This window comes from Xenopus tropicalis, chromosome 3, assembly GCF_000004195.4.
Source record: "Xenopus tropicalis strain Nigerian chromosome 3, UCB_Xtro_10.0, whole genome shotgun sequence".
Classification (NCBI taxonomy): domain Eukaryota; kingdom Metazoa; phylum Chordata; class Amphibia; order Anura; family Pipidae; genus Xenopus; species Xenopus tropicalis.
The window spans coordinates 133986079-134011444 of record NC_030679.2 but is presented as its reverse complement, the minus strand read 5'-3'; the positions used below and the strand labels follow the sequence as shown (position 1 = coordinate 134011444).

General features: G+C 42.5%; 2 protein-coding genes across 2 annotated transcripts; one reads left to right on the top strand and one right to left on the bottom strand.

Annotated features, from left to right (window-relative positions):
• The first annotated feature begins 1747 nt into the window (after window positions 1-1747).
• Window positions 1748-16735, top strand: LOC100487836 (C-type lectin domain family 4 member G). The gene is made up of 13 exons (XM_018092528.2): window positions 1748-2571; window positions 3086-3220; window positions 3660-3713; window positions 4357-4407; window positions 4852-4902; window positions 6969-7097; window positions 7744-7821; window positions 10288-10362; window positions 11775-11849; window positions 12025-12087; window positions 12422-12570; window positions 13020-13123; window positions 16181-16735. Exons 1-13 carry the CDS (start codon window positions 2517-2519, stop codon window positions 16311-16313), a joined length of 1152 nt encoding a protein of 383 aa, XP_017948017.1. The 5' UTR covers window positions 1748-2516; the 3' UTR covers window positions 16314-16735.
• A 2219-nt stretch (window positions 16736-18954) lies between these two features.
• LOC116409805 lies at window positions 18955-20749 on the bottom strand. The gene is made up of 2 exons (XM_031899349.1): window positions 20273-20749; window positions 18955-19903 (listed from the first exon to the last, which is right to left on the bottom strand). Exons 1-2 carry the CDS (start codon window positions 20281-20283, stop codon window positions 19000-19002), a joined length of 915 nt encoding a protein of 304 aa, XP_031755209.1. The 5' UTR covers window positions 20284-20749; the 3' UTR covers window positions 18955-18999.
• Window positions 20750-25366: the final 4617 nt, after the last annotated feature.

Sequence of the window (25366 nt, the reverse complement as noted above, 5' to 3'; positions counted from 1 at the left end):
GGCAGGGCAAAAGCCAATAGCAGCACGCCAGCCTTATTGTATGACCAATGAGAAGCCGAGCCGGCGTCAGGAGGGCGGGGCTAAGGCAAACTTCCCTGTAGCGACTGGAGGATAAGGTTACGCTCGGTTTGGCAAGCCGACGACGGAATTGACCCAATCAAAGCGAAGCTACGGAGGGGAAGCAGCCAATCATTAGGCAAAGAAATGACAGCTGGGCGTGGCTCAATTAAATGGGCGGGGGTAGATCAGGAAATGATATCCAGTGGCTGAGGCGTAGGGTTTGAGCGGCAGCTGCGCTCTTTGGTAGCCTTGGTGCTGCTGTGCGCACATATTTAGATATAAATGCATCCTCCCTTGTTACAAATAATAGTCAGACCTCCACGGCTGTATTATCCCTTTACGTTTTATTACGTTTAATTTGTGGGTTGCAGTGGTCCTCCTAGAGCTGTAACTATAACCTCTATGCTAACGCTAGATGGCGGGGGGGGGTGTGTAATATAATGCTATGCATGCTGCAGGTCTAGTAACGCATAGCAACTGATCAGCTGGAAGCATTTGAGAATGGTCAGGTCAGCTGTTTACAAGCAAACGTTTTAATTGGTTACTATGGGTTACTGGACCTGGGCAACCTTTGGATCTTTTATTCAATTCCCCTGCAGTGTTGGGCTGAGGTACTTTAGGCCCAATGGGAACCCAACTTACATATCTTGGTGGAGCCAAAGCTGCTTGCTTGATAGCCTCACTGCCTTGGGCTCCTAAGTCTCCCCTAGCCAATCCTCATTCCTGGAGTCCCATTCCCCTGACCATGGAGCTGTTGAAGTGGTCTCCTGCCATCCTTCTTTACTTAGGGGTTGCAAAATAACGATAACATTCCCCCCCTTTCTTTTAAACACGGAGGGCTTACATTTCACTGCTACATCACTATCCTAGTTGAAGGTAGAATGTTTAATCCAATTCTCTTATAATCTCTGTGTACAAGTAACATAGGAAACATATAATAGATATATATATATATATATATATATATATATATATATATATATATATATAGACAGAGTACCGCACACATAGGGACTTTGTGGTCAGTTGCCCTGACCACTTCTATCGCTAAGTCCCTGTGTGTGCGGCTCACTGTCTTGATGTATACATGTTTTGTGCAAGCACCCGGGGCATTTGATTACCATTAGGGTGTGCTCTGTTCTTTCCTGTGTGTATATATATATATATATATATATATTAAATTGAGCTGGTCAGAGTGCAGCCTCTTTCATTTTATATGTACATATATATATAAGTCCATACGGTGCAAACCTTTCTATTTTTGCATTTACATTACATTACATTTTGCTCACAATTCTTTAAATCCTAAAAGTGCTGTCTTTGTTCCAGTCTATCTATCTATCTATCTATCATCTATCTATCTATCATCTATCTATCTATCATCTATCTATCTATCTATCTATCTATCTATCATCTATGTATCTATCTATCATCTATCTATCTATCATCTATCTATCATCTATCGATCTATCTATCTATCATCTATCTATCTATCTATCTATCTATCATTTATCTATGTATCTATCATCTATCTATCTATCTATCTATCATCTATCTATCTATCTATCTATCTATCTATCATTTATCTATGTATCTATCATCTATCTATCTATCATCTATCTATCATCTATCTATCTATTTATCTATCCATCTATCATCTCTCTCTCTCTCTCTATATATATATATATATATATATATATATAGTCTTACTGACTGTACATATTTCAGAGGACACAAGGGCATTGGTGTTGGTCAGAAGAAAGGACTGAGTGGTGAGTGGTGAGGAATAGTTATCCTAATGTAACTGAAAAACGCAGTAAAACTGACATTTTTATTTGGAAAAATGTAAGTGTCCATTATTTTTTTTCTATAAATACATGTAAATGTTGATGACTGTAAAATATAGACTTTGGGAATCTATGTCCATAAATTACCAAAATGCTATCGGGATTATTCCCATCATTGAATTTTTGAGAAAGCAATTATGTATTAGTCTAAACGGCTGAACCCTGGGTAATTATAGGTAGAGCTGCTTTGTTAATAGGTTCCTTGGTTCACTCTCTAATGGTTTGTGGGGTGTAGAGACAACAAAAAGGGAGAGTTGGGGTGTAGCAAAGCCCATCACTTTGGATATAAAACATTATCTGTCAGAACCACTAACATTAACTGACACCACCAGAGTAAATAGTAATGAGGGTTTTTTTTTAGCATTCAACAGTTCCAGTCCCCTGCCCTTACTCACTGTGACCTTCATGTGGGATCCCCTGGGACCCTGCTGCCCCTATACTATCTGTGGAAGGGTGTGTGGGTTCCTACTCGCTCTGATGGTCCAAAACAGGAAGGGGTGTATGTAAGTGTGAGTAGGGGAGTTCTGGGAAGAAGAACTAGAATCTGTGTTTGTGTGAGAGCAGGCACAGCAAGAGGACACTGCCAACCAGCACCTTCTTTTGGGCTCAATGCAGAGCAGAATGGAGAACGTTTATGGGAATAGGATGGACAATTACATGAAAGGTAATCATGCCCCATAACCTCATACTAGGAACCTGTAATAGCAGTTTGTAGGTCCAGAAACATAGAAGCATAGAAACAAATACATTTTTATAGAGCAGAAAGTGGAAGGATGGAGGTTAAATTAGAGATGCCACAGATCTATACTCTCATTATCCTCAGCCAAAGATACTAAAGGTTAGCAATCGTGGAAGCATCTTGTCCAGTGTTTGGTCAATACTGTACGGAAGTTTGCCTATCTGTGCCTATCAGCTTTTCTGTGCACATAGCATGTAGGAACGGCATATTTCAACCCTGGCTTATGACTCTGGCCATATAAATTTAAAACTCAAATATGGTGCTGTCCAAAGAGGGAGCCTACAAGCTAGACGTGGGTCTCTAATAGATCTTTTTTTGACCTCAGAACGTCAAGAGAGGGACCTACAACACAATAGGTTTAGGTAGTAGATTATTTTTAAAAAAATTATATTTAAGTCAGCAGTGTATATTTACCCTTTATTCTTCATGTTGCGTTTAGATAACAGCTTTAAATGTGATGATGATGATGATGATGATTATGAAAATATGAACACTATGAAGCCACCATCTTTGCCTTCCCGAGGGAAAAAGGGGGTCAAAGCCAATATTCGGAAGGAAGACTTTGCAATGAAAAGTAAGAAAAGTGCAATATTTACATCTAGATACAATACGTAAGCACAGGCACATACATAAATATATCAGGTATACCAGGTTATAGTACAGGGGTGCTATATAGACCTCAGGGGTAGCAGGGGAGGTTGGACACAGGGGAGGTTGGACAAATTAATTTGTCTCTAAAATATTCTGCTAAAATCAATTCTATTTCCCTTGTTTAACGGAAAGTCCCATTGTTGTACAGTCACAGGCATCAGTTTGAGCTGCTATGTCTATAATAGATAAAGTGTCAGCTGTTCCAAGTTCCAAAGCACTGAGCTGGGGTTTCTGCAGTTTTGTGGTTGCTCCACCTCTTAGTTTGCCAGTATAATTATATAAATTTATAAGTCTTAGGTCAGTGCTATCAGCACTCCTACTGATACCATATATATCCTGCAATAATACGAGTCTGTGTTTAGGTACTGGAAGGCCTGAAACTTGCTCAGCTGGGGCACAACGTAATACCCCCGCAGGTAACTAAATCACTGGTCGGTCTATCTATCTATCTATCTATCTATCTATCTATCTATCTATCTATCTATATAGCAAGACTGGTTCTATCATCTATCTATGTATCTATCTATCTATCTATCTATCTATCTATCTATCTATCTATCTATCTATCTATATCTATCTATCTATCGTCGAGACTGTTTCTATCTATCTATCTATCATCTATCTATCAAGACTGGTTCTATCTATCAATCTATGGAGACTGGTTCTATCTATCAATCTATGGAGACTGGTTCTATCTATCTATCTATCTATCTATCTATCTATCTATCTATCTATCAAGACTGGTTCTATCTATCTATCTATCTATCTATCTATCTATCTATCATCTATCATCTATCTATCTATCTATCTATCTATCTATCTATCATCTATCTATCAAGACATCTACAGGTATCTATCTTTCTATGTATCTATCTATGTATCTATGTATCTATCTATCTATCTATCTATCTATCTATCTATCTATCTATCAAGACTGGTTCTATCTATCTATCTATCTATCTATCTATCTATCTATCTATCTATCTATCATCTGTCCATCATCATTTTCATAAATACACCATTTCCACTATTTATCATCCTCATTTTTGTCTGTTCCAGTGTTGGAGACAAACACCTCTGATGTTCCAAGATTCCAAACACCACGCATCGGTGAGTGTGTATATAAGAAATGACTGTTTGGATAGTGGGGTATAGTAACAATGAGATTAAATTGAGGTTGAATAATAAGGAAACGAATGAAAACAGGACAGAGAAAAGTTCAAGAATTCAGGGTTGGGGTGACGTCCTCATCCAGATAATGGGGGGCGCCTATATTACAATGCATACTGCAGGGGAGCAATAGTAGGAATACTTTTTTGCCAAAAATATTTTTTTAAATGGTCCTCAGTTTAAAGCAGTGTTTGTCAGGCTCTTCTCTTTGGAGAATTGTTCCAGCATGGAAAATAAACATGTATATATTATTATATCTATTTACTACAATTTGCTACAGTCAGAGCTGAGCTTGTGCATTGGCCCCACTGTACATGCCTGTAGCATTATATTGCAACCGTACGCCTGGTCCATTCCCTGTGTCTCACCATCCTGTCCCCTCAGGTTTGGATTTTTCATCAGCGGCCGTGAATGAGGCATTTAGAGATCTGCCAGGTGAGAAATAAATCTAACCCAAAGATTCCAAACTGGGGAGCTGCTGAACAAATAGCTAAATCATTTAAAAACCACAAATAATAAATCCCAATTGCAATAATAGCATTCACTACAACATACTAAAAGTTAATTGAAACCACTTTAAAGAACAATAAATGCATACAAGAGTGTGTGCTTATTAGGACATTGGTAGCCAGGGGTTACATTTTGCATTGGTGCCAGGGCAGGGACCCCTTAAAACATTGCTAGCCAGCCCAGGTCCCCCTAAAACATTAAACACAGAAAGAAATCGCCAGCGCTCGGTCTAACCCACGCTGTAGTGTTGACCAGCTGCTAGAAACGCTATTGTGCCAGCGCTCGGTCTAACCCACAATCTGGAGTTGACCAGCTGCTATAAACGATAAAAAGCCATTAATTATACACAAAGAGAAAGAAAGTTTGCCAGCGCTTAGTTTGCCTTAGAGCCTTTTTGAGCTAAAGGTAGGTGCAATAGGTCTTAATACTCAGTCACATTGTTTTCTGGGGGACTTTATTTTAATTGCATCACAGACTCAAAGTCATTAGACAGTGTAGGACTCACGTACAATGAGGGGCCTTGACGTGGCACGTGAGCTTACATATTTTGGCCAAAGTGTGGTACTAACACCTCATTTTTTGAAAAAATTATTTTTAAAGGCAAACTAAGCGCTGGCAAACTTTCTTTCCCCCTAAAACATTGCTGGTCCTCCCCCAGTGTCCTCATACTATGGCCTGCTCCCCACTGCAGCATCCTCCAGCTCCCCTCCAGTGTCCTCCAACTCCCCCCGCATCCTCCAGCTCCCCCCTAGCATCCTCCAGCTCCCCCCAGCATCCTCCCCAACATCCTCCAGCTCCCTCCCAGCGTCTTCCCCTAGCATCCTCCAGTTCCCCCCAGCGTCCTCCCCAATATCCTCCAGCTCCCTCCCAGTGTCCTACCCAGCATCCGCCAGCATCCTCCCAACATCATCCAGCTCCCTTCTAGCATCCTCCAGCTCCCCCCAGTGTCCTCCCCACCATCCTTCAGCTGCCCCCAGAGCCCTTCAGCTCCCCCCAGCATCCTCCCCAGCATCTTCCAGCTCCACCTGCTCCCCCCAGCATCCTCTTGCTGCGTCCGCCTGTTTCCTCCGGCTGCGTCCTCTTGCTATGTCCCCGGCTCCCCGCTGCATCCCCTGCTCCAACATCCTCCAGCTCCCCCTAGCATTCTTCAGCCCCCCCCAGAATCCTCCAGCTCCCTCCTAGCATCCTCCAGCTCCCCCCATCATCCTCCCCAACATCCTCCAGCTCCCTCCCAGCATCCTCCCCAACATTCTCCAGCTCCCTCACAGCGGCCTCCCCTAGCATCCTCCAGCTCCCCCCAGCATCCTCCAGTTCCCCCCAGCATTCTCCCCAATATCCTCCAGCTCCCTCCCAGTGTCCTCCCCAGCATCCCCCAGCTCCCACCAGCATCCTCCCAACATCCTCCAGCTCCCTCACAGCATCCTCCCCTAGCATCCTCCAGCTCCCCACAGCATCCTGCACAACATCCTCCAGCTCCCCCCTAGCATCCTCCAGCTCCACCTAGTGTTCTCCCCAGCATCTTCCAGCTTCCACTGCTCCCCCCCAGCATTCTCCTGCTGCATCTGCCTGCTTCCTCTGGTTGCGTCCTCTTGCTATGTCCCCCGGCTCCCCGCTGATGTACAGACATCACGCGTACGCACGGGGTGAAACCAATCAAATTACTCACTGATCACCAATGACCCAAGGGTCCGTAATTCTTTAAATGGGGCCCCAGCTTAAAAACTGTATCACAACCGGGCCACCTTTAAAGCGACGATTGTCTGGGCCCGGGACAACTATCCCACCTGTGCCCCCCTGATGGCGGCCCTGGGTTAAGCAGACAGCAGCTGGTAGCAGGTTTATAGAGTTGGCCATACTAGATTTTGGGCAGGAGAGGAAGGCAGAAGAGATATGAGATATACAGATCTATGCACCCAGAAGGCAGGGATAAACACAAATTCTTATCATACACTTATTTACATGCATGCATTCCTTTCCCATTACATTTTTAGATACAAGTGCAGAAACCAATGAGAACAAAGATAAAGGGCCACACAGGAGAACTGTTCTGTTCCTAGGGGCAATGCTGATCCTCATGTTGCTCCTGTGTATAACAGGGACAAGCCTCCTCTACATATATTGTGAGTAAATGATTATTATGTGGATTGTATGTATATGTGTGTGTCATGTAAAGGGTAAAAGGTAATTGGCTTTTACAGTGTCAACATAGTTATTGCCCTTTACTAAAAGCAGGCTCCCTATCTGATCCGTTCTATAGCCCCTGTAACACTGAGGAGCCGATAAGTGTCAAGAGAACCTTCTTGCTTCTTGGATGTGTTCTTGTGTGTGTTGTGTCTGGTCCTTGCCCAGGCCGTACAGCCGGTTACTCTTCATTAATGACTGTCATTTGCAAAAGTGCTCATAAGAGCAGTCTGAGCAATGTTACATGACGTTTTGCATTGTATTGTACATTTATTTTAATATCATACCATATTTATATTTCTGTAGTTACACCACAAATGTTAACATATGTACAATATGTGAGAAAACTGTGGGTTAAGAAATGTATAAAAGAATCTTTAAACAGTCGAAAGTAAAATAATAATCAACAGATGTAAAACCCATGATTCCTCTTTCAATGAATGTTTGGGGTTTTTCTAAGATGGAAAGTGATTGGCCAGGTAGGTGTTATTACAGTTTTTGGCCTAATCTTTAGTCACGTGTGGCCGTCTCTCACACAAACAGAAGAGCATTCCCTTGGGAAACCCATTTATACTCTTCTTGCAGTGTCTCAGTTTCAAGATGCGTCTACGAAAGGGCAAGACAGCCTCAAGGCAGACATAAGGGAAATCAATAAGACCCTGGGTGAGTTATTAATGAACTTGTACTGCTACTTCCTGTGCATAATAGTATCTATTATGTTTAAATGTGCTTTATAGAATCCCCTGCTGTAGCTTTTAGCAATACAGGTATGGGATCCCTTATCCGGAAACCCGTAATCCAGAAAGCTCCGAATTACGGAAAGCCTGTCTCCCATAGACTCCATTTTAATCAAGTAATTTAGAATTTAAAACTGATTTCCTTTTTCTCTGTATTAATAATACAATACAATACAATACAATAATAAAACAGTACCTGTACTTGATCCCAACTAAGATATAATTACCCCTTATTGGGGGCAGAACAGCCCTATTGGGTTTATTTAATGGTTAAATGATTCCCTTTTCTCTGTAATAATAAAACAGTACCTGTACTTGATCCCAACTAAGATATAATTACCCCTTATTGGGGGCAGAACAGCCCTATTGGGTTTATTTAATGGTTAAATGATTCCCTTTTCTCTGTAATAATAAAACAGTACCTGTACTTGATCCCAACTAAGATATAATTACCCCTTATTGGGGGCAGAACAGCCCTATTGGGTTTATTTAATGGTTAAATGATTCCCTTTTCTCTGTAATAATAAAACAGTACCTGTACTTGATCCCAACTAAGATATAATTACCCCTTATTGGGGGCAGAACAGCCCTATTGGGTTTATTTAATGGTTAAAAATGATTTTTTAGTAGACTTAAGGTATGGAGATCCAAATTACGGAAAGACCCCTTATCCGGAATACCCTTGGTCCCGAGCATTCTGGATAATGGGTCCTATACCTGTATTTTATTTGAATTCCATAATATGGCTAGCCTTATTGCAGAGACACCTTTCTGCTACAGGTATAGGACTCATTATCCAGAATGCTCAGGACCAAGGGTATTCTGGATAAGGGGTCTTTCCGTAATTTACCTTAAGTCTACCAAAAAATCAATAAAACATGAATTAAACCTAACAGAATTGTTTTTCATCCAATAAGGATTAATTATATCTTAGTTGGGATCAAGTACAGGTACTGTTTTATTATTACAGAGAAAAGGGATTCATTTACCCATTAAATAAACCCAATAGGGCTGTTCTGCCCCCAATAAGGGGTAATTATATCTTAGTTGGGATCAAGTACAGGTACTGTTTTATTATTACAGAGAAAAGGGAATCATTTAACCATTAAATAAACCCAATAGGGCTGTTCTGCCCCCAATAAGGGGTAATTATATCTTAGTTGGGATCAATTACAGGTACTGTTTTATTATTACAGAGAAAAAGGAAATCAGTTTCAAAATTATGAATCATTTGATTAAAACGGAGTCTATGGGAGACGGGCTTTCCGTAATTCGGAGCATTCTGGATAATGGGTTTCCGGATAACGGATCCCATACCTGTACTGGTTGGTTGTTCCTTGTGGTATATGAATCTGTGCCAGAAAAGGAAACTGTTTTACACTAATCACTATATTTACTTGTATAGCTTCATACTTGTTCACTGATTAGCCATTAATGTAAATGTAAACCCCCCAAATAAATAAAAAACATGTAAACCCTTTAATCTTCCTACCTGGTATATAAGTCCCACCCAAACGGCATATATCTCCAGCCAGAACCATCACATTTTCCTAAACAAAGACTCTTATTCAGTGTAAAGTTCATATAATTAAGAATGCAGGCTTACACGGGCAGAACTTAAGGTGGCCATACACGGGCCGACTATAGCTGCCGATATCGGTCCCTTGGACCGATTCGGCAGCTAATCGGCCCGTGTATGGGGAGAGCAGAGCGGCCTGGCCGACCGATATCTGGCCTGAAATTGGCCAGATCTCGATCGGCCAGGTTAGAAAATCTGGTCGGATCGGGGACCGCATCGGCTCGTTGATGCGGTCCCCGATCCGACTGCCCCATTGCCGCCCACATAATCCGATCGTCTGGCCCCAGGGCCAAACGATCGGATTATTATTTTTTTTACCTAAATGGTCCCCGATATCGCCCACCCGTAGGTGGGGATATCGGGGGAAGATCCGCTCGCTTGGCGACATCGCCAAGCGAGCGGATCTGCTCGTGTATGGCCACCTTTACTTTAGTCCTGCATGGACTGAGCACTGCAATGGTTAAGGTGAGCTCAGGAGAGGAGGTTAGGAGAAAAAAAAATAGGAGTAGACGGCTGGAGCAAAATTTCTATGGGTACCAGAAATGCCATCTCTTCATTGGCTGTTTAGTAATCTGAGCTGAGAAGATTCACTGCCTTAGCTTGGAACGGAGCATGCTCAGTAGCCAGCAGCCAAATTGCTAAGGAAGGGGGCCGTGTGGGTTAGAGGAAGAGAAGGAGATGCTGCAGCCTTACTAATAACTTTTTAACAAATGGAGTGGCAGGTATTTAACGAATTCAAAAAGGCTGCTCACAGATTATTACTATGTAACTATTACAGGGCTCATTACATTCTCATTTTATCTCTCCATGCAGGATCTCAAGTTCAAGAGGCCTCTAAAGAGGAAAGGAACCTCAAGGAAGACCTAAGCAAAATCAATCAAACCCTATGTGAGTTTTGAGAACTGGTGAACTGGCTCGTGTTCCTAGTAATAAAAAAAGGGGCATGGAAGCAGCATTTTTTGAGATATTCAAGCTGATGAGCAGATCAGGAAACCCTATAACCCCACACCTGGGCCAGAACATAGTCCTATGCTTAAGAACACCATGGAGCATGTACCTCCAGTCATGCACAGCAATCCACTGATCATTAACACTGTCACAGTGGAAGTTTTTTGGGCTGGCTTCTTGCCAAGATGGCCCACAATACACCATATATGTAGCAATAACGAAAAAAAGATCGTTCCCACCCTCCATTGACGTTCAGGGCTGAATCGTCAGATATGGAGGTAGAAACAATAGAAATTCGGCCTCCACCTGCCGATTCAGCCCTGAACGTAGATTTTGCTCGGGCGTCTGATCAATGGCGCCTGATCAAAATCTTTTAACCTGGATGATCGATGAGACGACCGATATCTGCAGCCTTTTGCGATATCGGTCACCTCTTCGAGCCGCCATACATGCACTGAATATCGTATGAAACGAGGTTTCATATGTTAATATTAGTGCGTTTATGGCTGGCTTAAGTCTGACTGTGGCTCTGTGCCCTCTGCAACCTTGCAATATTCTTGCATATCTGTGCAGTAAGCCCCTTCTAGCAAGCTACACAGGCTCGCTTTCTGTGAGTCTTTCATGTTAATGATTGAGACTGAACCCACTGGTCACAATCCTTGCGACTTTTCATTGGCTGGCAGTCATCACTTGTGAAATTTACTGATGAAACACCAGTTGGAGTTAAGCCCAAAGGAACCCAACCAATGAATACAGCCTAAGACCAGATAGGTTGGCTGAAACAATACATTTTTACTTGTCTTTAATACAGATATACAAGAACATCTATCATATCTTATTTATACAGAAGGTGCATTTTTACAATCAGTAAGTTGGAGGGGTTAGTATAGAGCAGGGATCCCCAACCTTTCTTACTTGTGAGCCACAGTCAAATGTAAAAAGACTTGGGGAGCAACACAAGCACCATAAAGTTCATGGAGGAGCCAAATAAGGGCTAAGATTGGCTATTAGGGGCCTCTATGCACACTATCAGCTTACAGGGGGCTTTATTTGGTAGTAAATCTTGTTTTTATTCAACCAAAACTTGCCCCCAAGTCAGGAATTCAAAAATAACTACCTGGTTTGGGGGCACTGAGAGCAACATCCAAGGGGTTGGGGAGCAACAGGTTGCCCCCGAGTCTCTGGTTGGGGATCACTGGTATAGACGGAACCTTTAGTGTATTTAAGCCTCTGCAATTTTATCACTTTCTTTTCTGAAAATTTTTGGGTTCCCTCAGTTATAATTCTACAATTTAGCAGTGTCTGGGTTGGGTTCTTGCTAACGAGTCTCGCTCTCTGCATTGTCTTTACAGACTCTATGGAAATGCCATCTAAAAAGCAGGTGGATAATCTCAAGGCACAAATAACAGACTTCAAACAAACGATTGGTGGGTGTCCATATAAAATGCCAGTTGTTATTCTTGATATAATGATCGAACATCGTGCTTTCTGGTACCTACCATTCTGATGTGTCTGGTTGAAAGCACTAGTAATGGCAGTATCATGTTTTCTAGAAAAATTTATTGGATGTCATTTCAGTCTCTATTTTGTGTTTCCTTGCAGAGAAAGAAGAAAAAGGGCTCCTGACGCAGATCCTTAAACTGAAAAATGCAATACAGAAACAAGGTATCTAATCACTGGGAGGTGTAAATGGGAAAAGATGCAAATCATTATCAAAGTGGGTCCTTGAGAACAGCTGGATAACACAGTGTATGGATTATGGGTGTTAAAGTTAAAAGTTGTATGATAGTACTGTGGCAGTGCTCCTCGGGGGAGGTCCTTAACCTAATAGCCACCTATTAGGTTAAGGACCTCCCCCGAGGAGCATTTCAGAACTTTTTATGAAATGAAACAGTAACAATATTAAGGCTGACAATTCTCAATCTTTAGGGGGGTTATTTTTTTTTACATTTTTTTCTCTTGCTTTTTTATGCTATCTCCTACTGACATGTTATTTCAGGTATCTGCAAATTGTGTCCCCCTGACTGGAAACTAGTGGGCTTCAATTGCTATTTTTTCTCCAAAGAGCCCAAAAGTTGGGCTGATTCAAGACAACAGTGCCAAAAACTTGGGTCTGACCTCCTTATCTTTACAGATCAGGCGGAGGTGGTAAGTCAGGACTGGTGGGTGATAGGGTGGCGAGATGTATAGTTTAGTTCTAGGACCTGACATTTCTGGGTAACAATATAAAGGGTAAATAACTCCATTTGTTAACATTTTCTTATAAAGCATCAATATATTGTACAGTCCTGTACAACTGAAAGGTGTATACACCAAACATGTAAAGGACATTCAAATACTGATGGATATTGGGGGTGAAGAGGGTTCTGATCATTTGAGCTTACAATCTAAAACACAATGTATATATTACTTCAGAAGATATAATAGCACAGACTCCATCCCAGCAGGACCAACACGGGAAGATTACTCTAGAGCCCAAGGAGTGTTGCCCAATTTCATTGGGGTTGTGGTCAGTCATGGCGATGTCAAAGCAAAGCAGAAAATAGTAGTGCAAATTAGCCAACACTCTACCTGTGTCTTGTCTCCTCTTCCCTTAGGATGCTCTTTATCAGTACATGCAAAATAAGAGATTCTGGATTGGACTCCAAAGAAATAAAGACCAGAAGTGGAATTGGGTGGATGGAAAAGCATTAACCTTCAAGTGAGTAACTCCCATGCTTTGCTATGAAATAAAGTGCAAGAAGTGGAGGAAAGGAGGAGAAAGGGTAAGATTTTACAAGCAATTCACTGGGTTTAACTCTAATATGTATGTCCAACATCGGTCCTGCCCTCTTTTGTTAACAACAACTCCCAGAACCCTTTCCAGGGTTTTTCGGTTATATAGTGTTGTGTCACCATCCTTCTCTACTATGCATACAAGGCCTATCATATCCATATATCTCATTCATCAGTAATGGGCAATCTCCTAAGCCTTCGTTTATAATAATAGTATATTTAAGCAAGTTAACACACTATTATTTGACCTGGCTTGACAAAAAGCCATTTTAGATGTGTATCTGTTATCGCTTATAAGGGATAACAGATCTTGTATTGGAGTACTTTGGCTCTATAAGAAGCGCTGTCAGATTGGCCCTCAGAAAGACCAGGAAAATTCCTGGTGGGCTGAGGGGTCAGTGGGCCCTCCTGCTTCTAACCATTAGTTCTAATTCATGGTCATTTTCTGTTTCTCTATGAGAACAAATAAACTAAATAGATGGAAGAATAGATTTTAGTATGGAAGACTAGGAAAATAAAGTGGTTGAGTGAGAAGTGGAGGAAACATAGTTTGGAGAGCATTAGCCTTAAGCATAGGCTTCTGCTGGGTCCATGGCATCCCAGTCCGACACTGATTAGAAGTATACCAGTGTTTCAAGTTACATTGAGGGGCACTGGTAACAAAGCAGTAGGAACCAATGTAAATTTAATAGACTTAAGTTCCAGCGCCCAAACCTTGTGCACTTTTGCCCTCCAATTTGTGCTTGTATGTTATTCACCCAATTAGACTGTAAGCTCTACAGGGCAGTGACCTCCTTCCTACTGTGTCTCATACCACATATCACTTAATCTCTATGTATTTATACTTATTTATTGTACTTTTTAGAATACTTGCCTTTCTCTGTGTGTACTTTGTTACATTATAAGATTATACCGCACTGTGTACCCTTGTAGTGCATTGTAAATAAGGTTAGACATACATGTATACAATACAGCTAGAAAACGAAACTGTAAAGGTGGGTTTGCAATAAAATGTCAATAGATGGAGCTGTGGTAATAGCCAGTGTAGCTATTTCTGTGTCTGTGCCCAATATCCACAAGCCAATCAAATAAATGCAAATGATGTGTCTGGGTCCAGTTACTGTAGAACTTAGGTAGGACAGGGTCGGACTGGGCCGCCGGGACACCGGGAAAAATCCCAGTGGGCCCTGGCGGCCCAGACCCGACCCTTGTGGCGCTCCCCCTGCCCGACTGTTCCTCCCCTGGCGCTTTAAATTTATGCTCTCCGGGAAGGACGTTGGTTGAGGGGCCCTGCAAGGGGCTTAGGGGGGCCCCTGCGGGGGGGGGGGGGTGCGGCGGGCGCGGGACCCCTGGTGGGCCCTTCAGCCCCCAGTCCGACCCTGAGGTAGGATTTATTTGAGCAGAAATATAAACCTGAGGCATATGTGCCATTTTTCACGTATTCAATTACTCAAAGGATATAAAAACTGGAGTTGGTTTTATTGTGTTAAAGACAAGAGTTAAGCAGTTAACTATGTTACACTATGGGGGGGCATTAATGTTACACTGAGGTTTCATTGTTTCTCACAAACATGCAATTGGAATATCGCAATGCCATGGTCTAAGCCCTAGCATACCTGTATATGCAGTGGTGTTGCCTGGCAACTAACTTACACTATCCCTCATTGGAGGAGCACAAGGCTGCTCATTCTAGCTCCTAGACTGTGCTCTTAAAGGTATCATACTTATCACGTACTTAAAGTCCTCACTTATGGAACCTCTTTCCCAAATTCCACTATGGTGTTTTCTATACCTTAGGGCAGGGATCCCCAACATTTTTTTACTTGTGAGCCACACTCAGATGTAAAAAGTGTTGGTAAGCCACACAAGCATGAAAAAAGTTCTTTAGGAATACTAAATAAGGACTGTGATTGGCTATTTGGTAGCCCCATGGGGACTGCTAACCTGCAGGAGGCTCTGCTTGGAGTAAAACTGTGTCTCTGTGCTTCCAAAACTTGTCCCCAAGCCAGAGATATAAAAATGGGCACCTACTTTGAGGCCACTGGGAGCAACATGAAAGGTAGTGGTGAGCAACATGTTGGGGATCACTGGCTTAGGGTCTTGGTTTCTTCACTGAGGCTTCAAGCCATGGGCCACTACTGAGGAAACCTGCCTCCTGGTGGGGCCCCCTGCACTGGAAAGCAAAAGCACAGAAGAATACTGTAGGTTCCCTTTCCTTTTATAGACTAAGGAACAAAGGCTACCCATGCTGCTGCCCACCCTCTAGGCACAGAGTGTCACCAAGGATTTCCTATTAGGTAGGGAAATGTTCCTTACAACCCTTACACAGAGTTTGATTTCTACTCAGAAATCTTACTGACTTCATGGACTGTCCAGAGTGTCAAACAATAAAAGAACTGGCACTTTTCCTGACTTCACTTGTCTCATGAACATCCATCCCTGATATTGGTACTCTCAGCACCTCTGCTTTAATCCCAGGTGAAGCCAAGACCACCTTGCTAGAATGAAGGAAGCTGTTCTATCATCCCTATAAACACTTTGAACAGAATGCTTTGCGACATGGTCCATATCATTATGCAGTGTGCCAATATCCCAACAGCCTTGCAACTTACATTAGATACCACCACCCAAGCAACATGTTGCTCCCCAACCCCTTGGATGTTGCTCCCAGTGGCCTCAAAATAGGGGCTTATTATTAAATTTTTTGGCTTGTAAGTTTTGGTTGCATAAAACCATGTTAAACAGAGCCCCCTGCAGTCTAGCAGTCCAAATAGGGGCTACTAAATTGCAAATCACAGCCTATATTTGGCAGCTCCATTACATTTTTCCAGGCTTGTGTTGCTCCCAACCTCTTTTTACATTTGAATGTGGCTCATGGGTAAAAAAGGTTGGAGACCCCTGCCTTAAAGGGAGAGGAATAAATGATGAAGGGACAGGAATAAACGTATGTAATTTTTTATGTAAACTTTGTTTTTCCCTGCAGCCGATGGGGCACTGGCGAGCCTAATAACGCAGGCTCTGGTGAGCACTGTGGTGAGACCTTATCAAGATACTGGAATGACCTTAAGTGCGGCGATATAATTGACTTTATCTGCGAAGGACCCCCAGACTGCTGAGGAATTCCAACCATTTAAAAAAATCTGGAGAACATCCAATGTCAGGTGGTTGAGACGGACACATTTTAGCCTAAATCCCTTTTGCAGCACAAAGATTTGTTTATTGTTGTCTCAGCAGTGTCCCATCTTTGTGCAAGTGCCTAAAATAATATGTTTTTTGTTTCATTATCCTGGCACGAGCACCTCAGGAACTAATTAGCGTATAGGGTGTTTTTGGCGCTGTTTTGTGACGGATGGCAGTAAAATCCATTTCCACTGGTAGAAAGAAAAACAGCAGAGAAAGCACCCCATATGCTAACTGCCTGTTAGTTTTCTGTACCATATTGGTGCAGTGCTTCTCCCCATAGCACATATCCAGCTAATATTATAACAGCTTAGGTTAAACCGAGAGAATATAATAAATAAATGTAAATATATGTGGATAACTGCATTTTTGTTAATTTATTTATTTAACTTTTATTTTTTCCTCTTCCAAATTGTTTTCCCACTTTGTCTCTCTGTCTTTGTATTTTTTTATATTGTCCTTTTTATTGTGCTTGTGTCTTGCACCTTTGGTATCTCAACCCTTTCTTTGCACACTCTTGTAGAAGTCGGATTACACTCACTCTTCTTGCCGTTACCTGGGGCTCAGTAGGCTGAATTCCCTTTGCATAGATGTAAAAGATACTGGGGAACTGGGATTTAGAGTGCACTGCACTTCAGGGGAATTCCACTAGGAAAATAAATCACACACAGTTTTGCAGCAACTATATTCTATATATCAAAACTTGGGAATGGCAATAACTATTTAATACAAACACAACAGTATAAACCTTGCTCAGGGAAACCCATGTGGATTAGCCAACACCCGACACAGTCTCTCCCAGGACACAGTCCCACACTCCACTCCTGGTGGAAATACCCATGACAAGTTCAGTTTCTGGCAAAGTCTCTTTAGTCCCCCAGGTAGCACTACCTGCCCCAAAGTACCTCTCCCTTTGGATAGGCAGTTGCTCCAAAGCAGCCGCCACTTGATCAACACCTGTCCTCACACAGGGGACACACACTGGAGCCTTTCAAATACATCTCCCTCAGATGGATCACTCACCAATGATTCACACAGAGATAAAGGCATCCAACATCAGCTAAGCAGATCTCTCCCTTTATATGGCTGGCAGGGCCGCTATCAGGGGGGCACAGTGGGGACAGGTGTCCCGGGCCCGGGCAATTTTTACTTTTAAAAAACTTTTTAAAAAAACCTTTAATAAAATCCGGGCCCTGTCATTGGTTATCTGGATGGTTTCGCCCCGTGCGTACGTGTGACGTCAGTACGCACGGGGCGCAACCTTATAAAAGGGCCTGTGTCCATTTGCGCTGAGACATAATTGTAGAGGCGTCGCCTATGAAGGATCCGAAGATGTCGCTGAATGAAGATGTCGCTGAATGAAGATGTCGCTGAATGAAGATGTCGCTGAATGAAGATGCCGCTGAATGAAGATGCCACTGAATGAAGATGCCGGAGAAGCCGAAGAGGAGCATTAAAACTGCTACAGGTCGCCAATGTGTTAGGGGGGGGCTGCGGAGCACACTGACCACCAATGTATATGGGGGCACTGCTGCTGGGCACCAATGTATATGGGGGCACTGCTCTTGGCACCAATGTATTAGGGGGGCACTGCTGCTGGGCACCAATGTATTGGGGGGCACTGCTGCTGGGCACCAATGTATTAGGGGGGCACTGCTGCTGGGCACCAATGTTTATGGGGGCACTGCTGCTGGGCACCAATGTATTAGGGGGGCACTGCTGCTGGGCACCAATGTATTAGGGGGGCCCTGGCTACCAATGTTTGTGTGTCCTTTGTACTGATGGGAGGGGTCACTGGGGGAGGGTCCATTAGGGGCAGGGCGTGGGAGGAGGAGGGCCCAGAAAATTTTGTTGTGAGGGGCCCCGTGATTTCTGATGGCGGCCCTGATGGCTGGAGCTCAATGTTACAGCAGAGCACACTCAGCCTTTTACTCTTTCTGCTCTCCGGATCTGGCTCTGTCTGGCTGCCTTGCAGAAACTGGATCCTTTTATAACCTGTGTAAGGTCCCTGACCGCCGATCTTAGATTTAGTAATCCGTGGGAGCCCTCCTACCAGGACAAAGGCGTATACGGGGACAAGAAAGACACAGCTCCAATGGAAGTTCAAACTTGTCCAGTTTATTCTTACGTGATCATAGTATTTATACCACTCGTGTACATGCAAAGACAAAGGAATCATTATAAAATAAAGATGGAGTAGAACCTCATTATCTACAAGGATGGCCTTCAAGGATGGCTAATGCGGGACAGGAATTTAAGGAGGATACAAGGAGTAGAAAGGCGTTAGTGCACAGATAAGATTAAGTTGTTTCTCAAGGCTTATGTTTTGTCAGGTGCAAGTTGTGCAAGGGTACTATTTGGGAAAAACAGCTTATTATGGGATGTTCAAACCTTGCTGGTTGCTGTTACAAAATGGAGATACATCTCTAAAATGGAGTATGATATGTTAAGTATCAAAGTGTATCAAAGTATCAAAATACATGCATATGTGAATATATAATTACATGAATATATGATTATATGATATTATATCAAACCTTACAATCCCTCCTTTTATCACGAAGTGATAACATATTAAAGATGAAATCTATGGAGGGAGAATTTTAGGTACCCTCCCTTTTATCACGAAGTGATAACACTTAAAGTTATATCATTATAACATGAACAACACATGTGGATTAATGAAGGCACACATTGAATGATAATCAAACAAATGATAATAATAACGACAAAATTAAAGCAGAATAAGCCTTCAAAGTATTCACCACCATGATTATGCTTGAAAAACAAATAATCAATCGCTGCACGATTTTGTAGTACAACTTTTCTAGCGTCTCCTATGTCAGTCAATAGATTTGCAATTGCAATGCTGGTAGCATTAATGCTCTTAACTATGATGCAAACGATTTTATTAATTTGTTTACCCTGATATACAGTCAATCCTGGTACTTCTACCAGTGAGAATCCTAGCGCTATTATTTCAGACTTAGACATTAAGTGTCTTGCAATCCTAGGTATGTATTCATAATCTGTGCCTCTATTAGGGCGCTGGGCCTGGGTGGTCCGTCTGGGGTGGGCTGTATGAACAGCTAAACTAAATCTAGTTAATGCACAGGGTCCACCAGAAATATTGGCTGGAATGTAATTAAACGAGTTGTTCCTACAAGAGCAGAACCAACCTCTGGGCATTGGCACATGCTTAGCTAAACTAGGTGCCAGGATGGTATTATTACATGACATAATTGTGGTGATATTGATGCATTGAGAAGTCATCCTACTGCACACTGGGTGCGGGTCAGTACTCTTAGTCAAACGTGCCTGAATGCACACAGTGATGTCGCTAACATTACAAGTCATGTTATAGCATATGTCACTTGCAGTTACATTGTGAGTAACTATGGAAGCAAAATTCTTTCGCATGCGTCTAGTAGCATTTTGATCTGTAACATAAGCATATACAGAGACATGTGTTTCAATATCAGAATCTTGCACTTCAGAGTCATTTTTAGCATGGAAAATGTCAGTAAGCACAATGGTGGGAGTAGCAACAGCTACAAAACAAGTCTCAATCAGTTCAGTTGCACTAGTGACATCCTTTAAACACCTGTAACTAGTGTTGAGAACAATCCGTGCCATGTATTCCCACAATTGTCATCACGTATGTCTAATGCTCTCTTGTCTACTGTTATGTTCCTGTTGGGGCGGTCCGGAGACTGTCCACACAAACAGGGTAACTCCTCATGGTGATGTGCACACATGGTGCTAAGGAAAATGATAAAGTAGACAAATCCTGCTAAAACAAGAATTTTGCTGAGGAAAATGATGAGGTAGATTTTCAGACTCGATCGCCGTTTCCTTGGGCGAGGACTGGGTAGGGCCTCAAGGGGGGGGGGTCGCCGTTGTCATCTGAGGATGGTGTATCCTGTGGAGTAATCCTCACGGGGTGGGGGCCCTCTTTAGGTGCATTTTGTGTATCCATTGATTGCTGTCAGATGTTAGGACTGCGGTTCTGGTGATGTCTATCACGGTCGTGAGATCTCCGTATGGGGTGGTTCCCCCTTTCTTTGGATGGAGTCTTGCACAATGTCTCCTGGTTAATATGGATGTGTAGGTTTCTGTGAAAAGAGAGATAAACATCATTGTTGTGACTATTCAAAACCTTTATCAATTCAGTTACATATTGTTCCCGTATCTGATCCAAATCGCCTGGTATAGTGATCTAAGGGAGTCCTTGTCCACAGAGTGGGAAAAGGCTTACCCATTAAGATTTCAAATGGAATTTTTGTGCTTCCATTTACCTACTGAACCTGTCTACTATGACAAAGGGGTATTGATACCCTCCAGTTTCAATGTTTCACTTGCTATGACTTTCCTGTTTATATACACTTGCTGTGACTTTCCTGTTTATATGCACCGTGAACTACATAATGAACAGTGGTGCTGCATATTTCTGGAGACCTATCATCCCTCCTTTTGACCAGAGACCATTATTGTCGATGGTCAACATATTATCATATAACTGTAGCTCATATAAGAGCAAACCATGTGACAGAGATGTGGCACACATAATGCAGTAATATCAGGTGGGGGCTGCGCAGGGGGGTCAATTGGGTGGGCAGCCACCGGCGGTAGAGTGCCCACGGCACTTAACTACCACTAGGGTGTGTGGAAGCATAAGGGCTTGTCACAATTCTTCTATATAAATAGCATGCGCCATAGGCTTACCATCAACACTTGTAAAGTATAGAAAGTTGTAGGATAGAATAAGGTATTAGCAATAGAAGACTCAACAGCTACCGCGCAAGCTGCTAGCACCCACAGGTAGGCAGATATGCCTTGCGCAATGAGCGGTAGCACCTTAAAGAAGTATGTTATGGGTCTTTAACTGTTTCCGTAAATCTGGGCTAAGCCTGCAACCATGGTCTTACAATTTCCTGCAGTACAACACAAAGGCAGATTATAGTTAGGCAGACTGAGTATAGGTGCAGATGCCAATACCCCCAGTAAAGCTTTAAATGCATTTGTGCCAGTTTCAGTCCATTGCAAATTGTCAGATTCAGAGTCTGTAAGTATGCTCCTTAAGACGCTTTCAAAATATGAACAGTCTGGAATCCATTGTCTGCAAAAACCAACCGTGCCCAAGAACGTGAGCAATTGTTCCTTAGTTTGTGGCTTTCTATGGCTGAGATTGCCTGGATTCTCTGTGGGTTTATTAGTCTATGCCCCTGTGATAGCAAGAAACCCAAGTACTGTACAGATGGTTTGCAATACTGCACCTTTTTAATGATACCTTGTGCCCCTCCTCACATAGGTAATTCAGCAGTGAAATAGTGTCTTTTTCACAACTTTCTCGGTCTGCACTACACAACAATAAATCATCAACATATTGCAGGGGAGTTGACCCTGACTGATATCCCCAGCCCTTTAGAGATTCGCGGAGTACATACCCATAAATCACGCTGCTAGCGGCGTACTTCATTGCTAATTGCACAAAGGTGATTGACGCCGATCGCACGTGAAGGCAAACAAGGGCCTTGTCTTCTCACTTACTGATATAGAATGGTATGCATTCCCTAAATTTATGACACTGTAGTATGTTGAGTCTGAAGGTGTAGAGGTAAGTAAGGGGTTAATGTCTGTTACAACGTGTACCATCGGGTGCATGAGTCTGTTGATACCAGGGATACTGTTTTTGATAAGCAGGTGTGTGGGTCTTTAAGAATGCTTTGTAGGGGGTACAAGACACACATCCTACATTGATTTTGGAAAATAGCCCACACGGCAGGTTAATTTGATCTAATGGACAAATGTCCGTACACTAATATAATTGTGCCATATGTCCTCTAATATTCTCTGAAACCTTCTTGTTTACAGGCTAATACAACTGCCATAGACTGTCTATTAAACCATAATCCTTCCATTTCTACATGCATTAACCCTGACACATATGTCTAAGATAAATAAGGCATGAGGCTATGTATTAGAGGAATGTATCAGAACTGTGTAATACAGAAAAGGATATAAGTTATTATTGCACGGATGCAAGTGTTCCTTCCAGAACTGGGATCTTTTGTAGTGGGAGGTGTAGTTCCAAACGAATTTCTTTAGTATCATTTAGTCCTCGGGCTGTAGTTCCCTCAGTGAAAGTTGGATCTGGAACAAAAGAGAACACCTAACCATGCACTTTAGTTAGTTCACAAATTAATTGAGATACAAAATTAGTTAAAACATCAGAGTGTAATTGCAGCTGTTGGGGAAAGTAACACCTTAATCTGGGAGCTGACTGAAACAAAATTTTGAAGGCGACAGTTTACAGCCCCCTCTTAGTCGGTATCTAACACTGAACAGAGCTACAGGCAATTTGCCAATAAATTTCTGACTCGGTTTTGTTCGTCTTGTTCACACTCTAACATCCCTTCCATGGGGTGGCAAGCACACTCCACGGGTGAGTATCCGCTGGAAATAGCATTTTCCCAAATCTGTATTATACTTTTCCCTAAATTTTCTTGTCCCATAGGGAAATGGACATTAAGCCGGTAACACAGAATGTCCGGAACACTGGGCATTACACGTTTCCTACCCAGGTAAACTTCAGGATACCCCCCTTCCGTAATATTAGCTAGTCGACACCCCCCTTCTGTAATACCAAACAGAAGTCCACATACGCAATTATTACACGACATATCTTCCCTGTACACTGTACTAGGTTAACCCACCAAAGCTAAGATATTCCACACACAATCCAGTGTAATTACCCCCACTCCAGCATGCGCAGCGCTCAGCTGGAATGTAGCTATTAACCCCTCTAATGCCTGCACATAAGAATCCTGTTACTGACCTTCACAGGCACAACTTCAGACGGACGGTTAAAGGTGGCCATACACGCACCGATATTATCGTACGAAACCTCGTTTCGTACGATAATCGGTGCGTGTATGGCATGTCAGCGAGCCGACCGATATCGCAGGAAGCTGCTGATATCGGTCGACTCGCCGATCGGCCAGGTTAGAAAATTTTGATCGGGCGCCATAGAAGGCACCTGACCAAAATTCTCCCTTCAGAGCTGAATCGGCAGAAGGAGGTAGAAATCCTATTGTTTCTACCTCCTTACCTGCCGATTCAGCCCTGAATGGTGTGTGGCGGATCTGACGATGTTTCGTGCGACCGACGGTCGTACGAAACATCGTGAGATCGCCACGTGTATGGCCAGCTTAACAGAGACCAATTACAGGGAGACACAAGAATACATAGAAACAAGAAACATAAATCAGGCCAGGTTCAGATAAAATGGGCTGCAGGCCAGAGGAACCTGTCTTTGCTGGCTGCCAGGAAGCCACTTTCGACTACGGACTAATTCACAATAGGATATGGGGATGACACGGTAAAGAAACTAAAATCTAAGTTCCCACCGTGTCCCGGAGGTGATCAGTCTCCGTCCCATCCCGTGTCAACTGTCCGGAACCCTTATATTTGGCTTAAAGACAGACAAAACCTGCAGTCTCACATTGAGCTTAAATTTTTTAAAGACATAATCAGTCCTCACGGTATTTATTCCTGTTCAAATTAGTTCAGCAAAGCGTGTGGGTGCGCACCGATAGAATCATACTGATACCAGGTTCAGTATTCCTAGCAAGTTTATCATGAATGTGTAGTGATAATTTCTTAGAAATTTTATTTCATTTATTTTCAACTCCTTATAATGAAACTTAATTGCAACAATTCCGTAAAAGCAAAAACCTTAGGTATTCCTTAATGTTGCAATAAATTTTAGATAACCGGTTTAAAATATAACATTTACTTCTAAAGACAATAACAAAGACACAACACAGACAAACAGTAATTCATCCAACAGTATCGCAACAAGAGACCTGTGCCTACCTTTAGAGGCTTATCTTTATGTTTACCAAAAACTCCTTATTACCTTTGGCTACTTCGCACAATTAACTCTTAATGCCGTTAATTTCCAAAGATCAAAAAATATAAGCACGCTTGGCAAAGCAAAGTCGTCGGGGCTGAACTGAGATCAAGGTCCCAACAATACCCACAACGATATGCGATCAGTCTTAATGCCCTGCGTGTTTATGTGAACATTTATATATATTACAGTACAATATTGTCAGATAGAGAAAAATAAGAAAATCCCTTCAGGAGGCTCCCAGTCAAATATGAACAACTTTGAGCGGCCAACCTCCTGCTACCACAGCAGACTATAAATTTACCTCAGTAAATCCTGCGCTCCTACAGCGCACACAAAAAACCTTGCGCTCTCAGCAGCGCAATAAATCACCTTGCGCTCTCAGCAGCGCAATAAATCACTTATAGGCAGACTCCGATGTTGCTGCCAAAAAAAATACGGACATGGCGGTGCCGTAGCCAGACAGAGTAAAACTCAAAATTAATAGAGTTATACTCACCCTTCCAGCTGACGACACCCCACTCCTGGTACCATAACTGTAAGGTCCCTGACCGCCGATCTTAGATTTAGTAATCCGTGGGAGCCCTCCTACCAGGACAAAGGCGTATACGGGGACAAGAAAGACACAGCTCCAATGGAAGTTCAAACTTGTCCAGTTTATTCTTACGTGATCATAGTATTTATACCACTCGTGTACATGCAAAGACAAAGGAATCATTATAAAATAAAGATGGAGTAGAACCTCATTATCTACAAGGATGGCCTTCAAGGATGGCTAATGCGGGACAGGAATTTAAGGAGGATACAAGGAGTAGAAAGGCGTTAGTGCACAGATAAGATTAAGTTGTTTCTCAAGGCTTATGTTTTGTCAGGTGCAAGTTGTGCAAGGGTACTATTTGGGAAAAACAGCTTATTATGGGATGTTCAAACCTTGCTGGTTGCTGTTACAAAATGGAGATACATCTCTAAAATGGAGTATGATATGTTAAGTATCAAAGTGTATCAAAGTATCAAAATACATGCATATGTGAATATATAATTACATGAATATATGATTATATGATATTATATCAA

What these genes read in the sequence shown, in the direction of transcription:
- LOC100487836 (XM_018092528.2), top strand. Translation starts at nt 2,517, where the DNA reads ATGCAGAGCAGAATGGAGAACGTTTATGGGAATAGGATGGACAATTAC. An exon ending in CAAAATCAATCAAACCCTAT is followed by an intron (nt 10,363 to 11,774) that starts GTGAGTTTTGAG and finishes TTGTCTTTACAG; the next exon opens with ACTCTATGGAAATGCCATCT. An exon ending in GGAAAAGCATTAACCTTCAA is followed by an intron (nt 13,124 to 16,180) that starts GTGAGTAACTCC and finishes TTTTCCCTGCAG; the next exon opens with CCGATGGGGCACTGGCGAGC.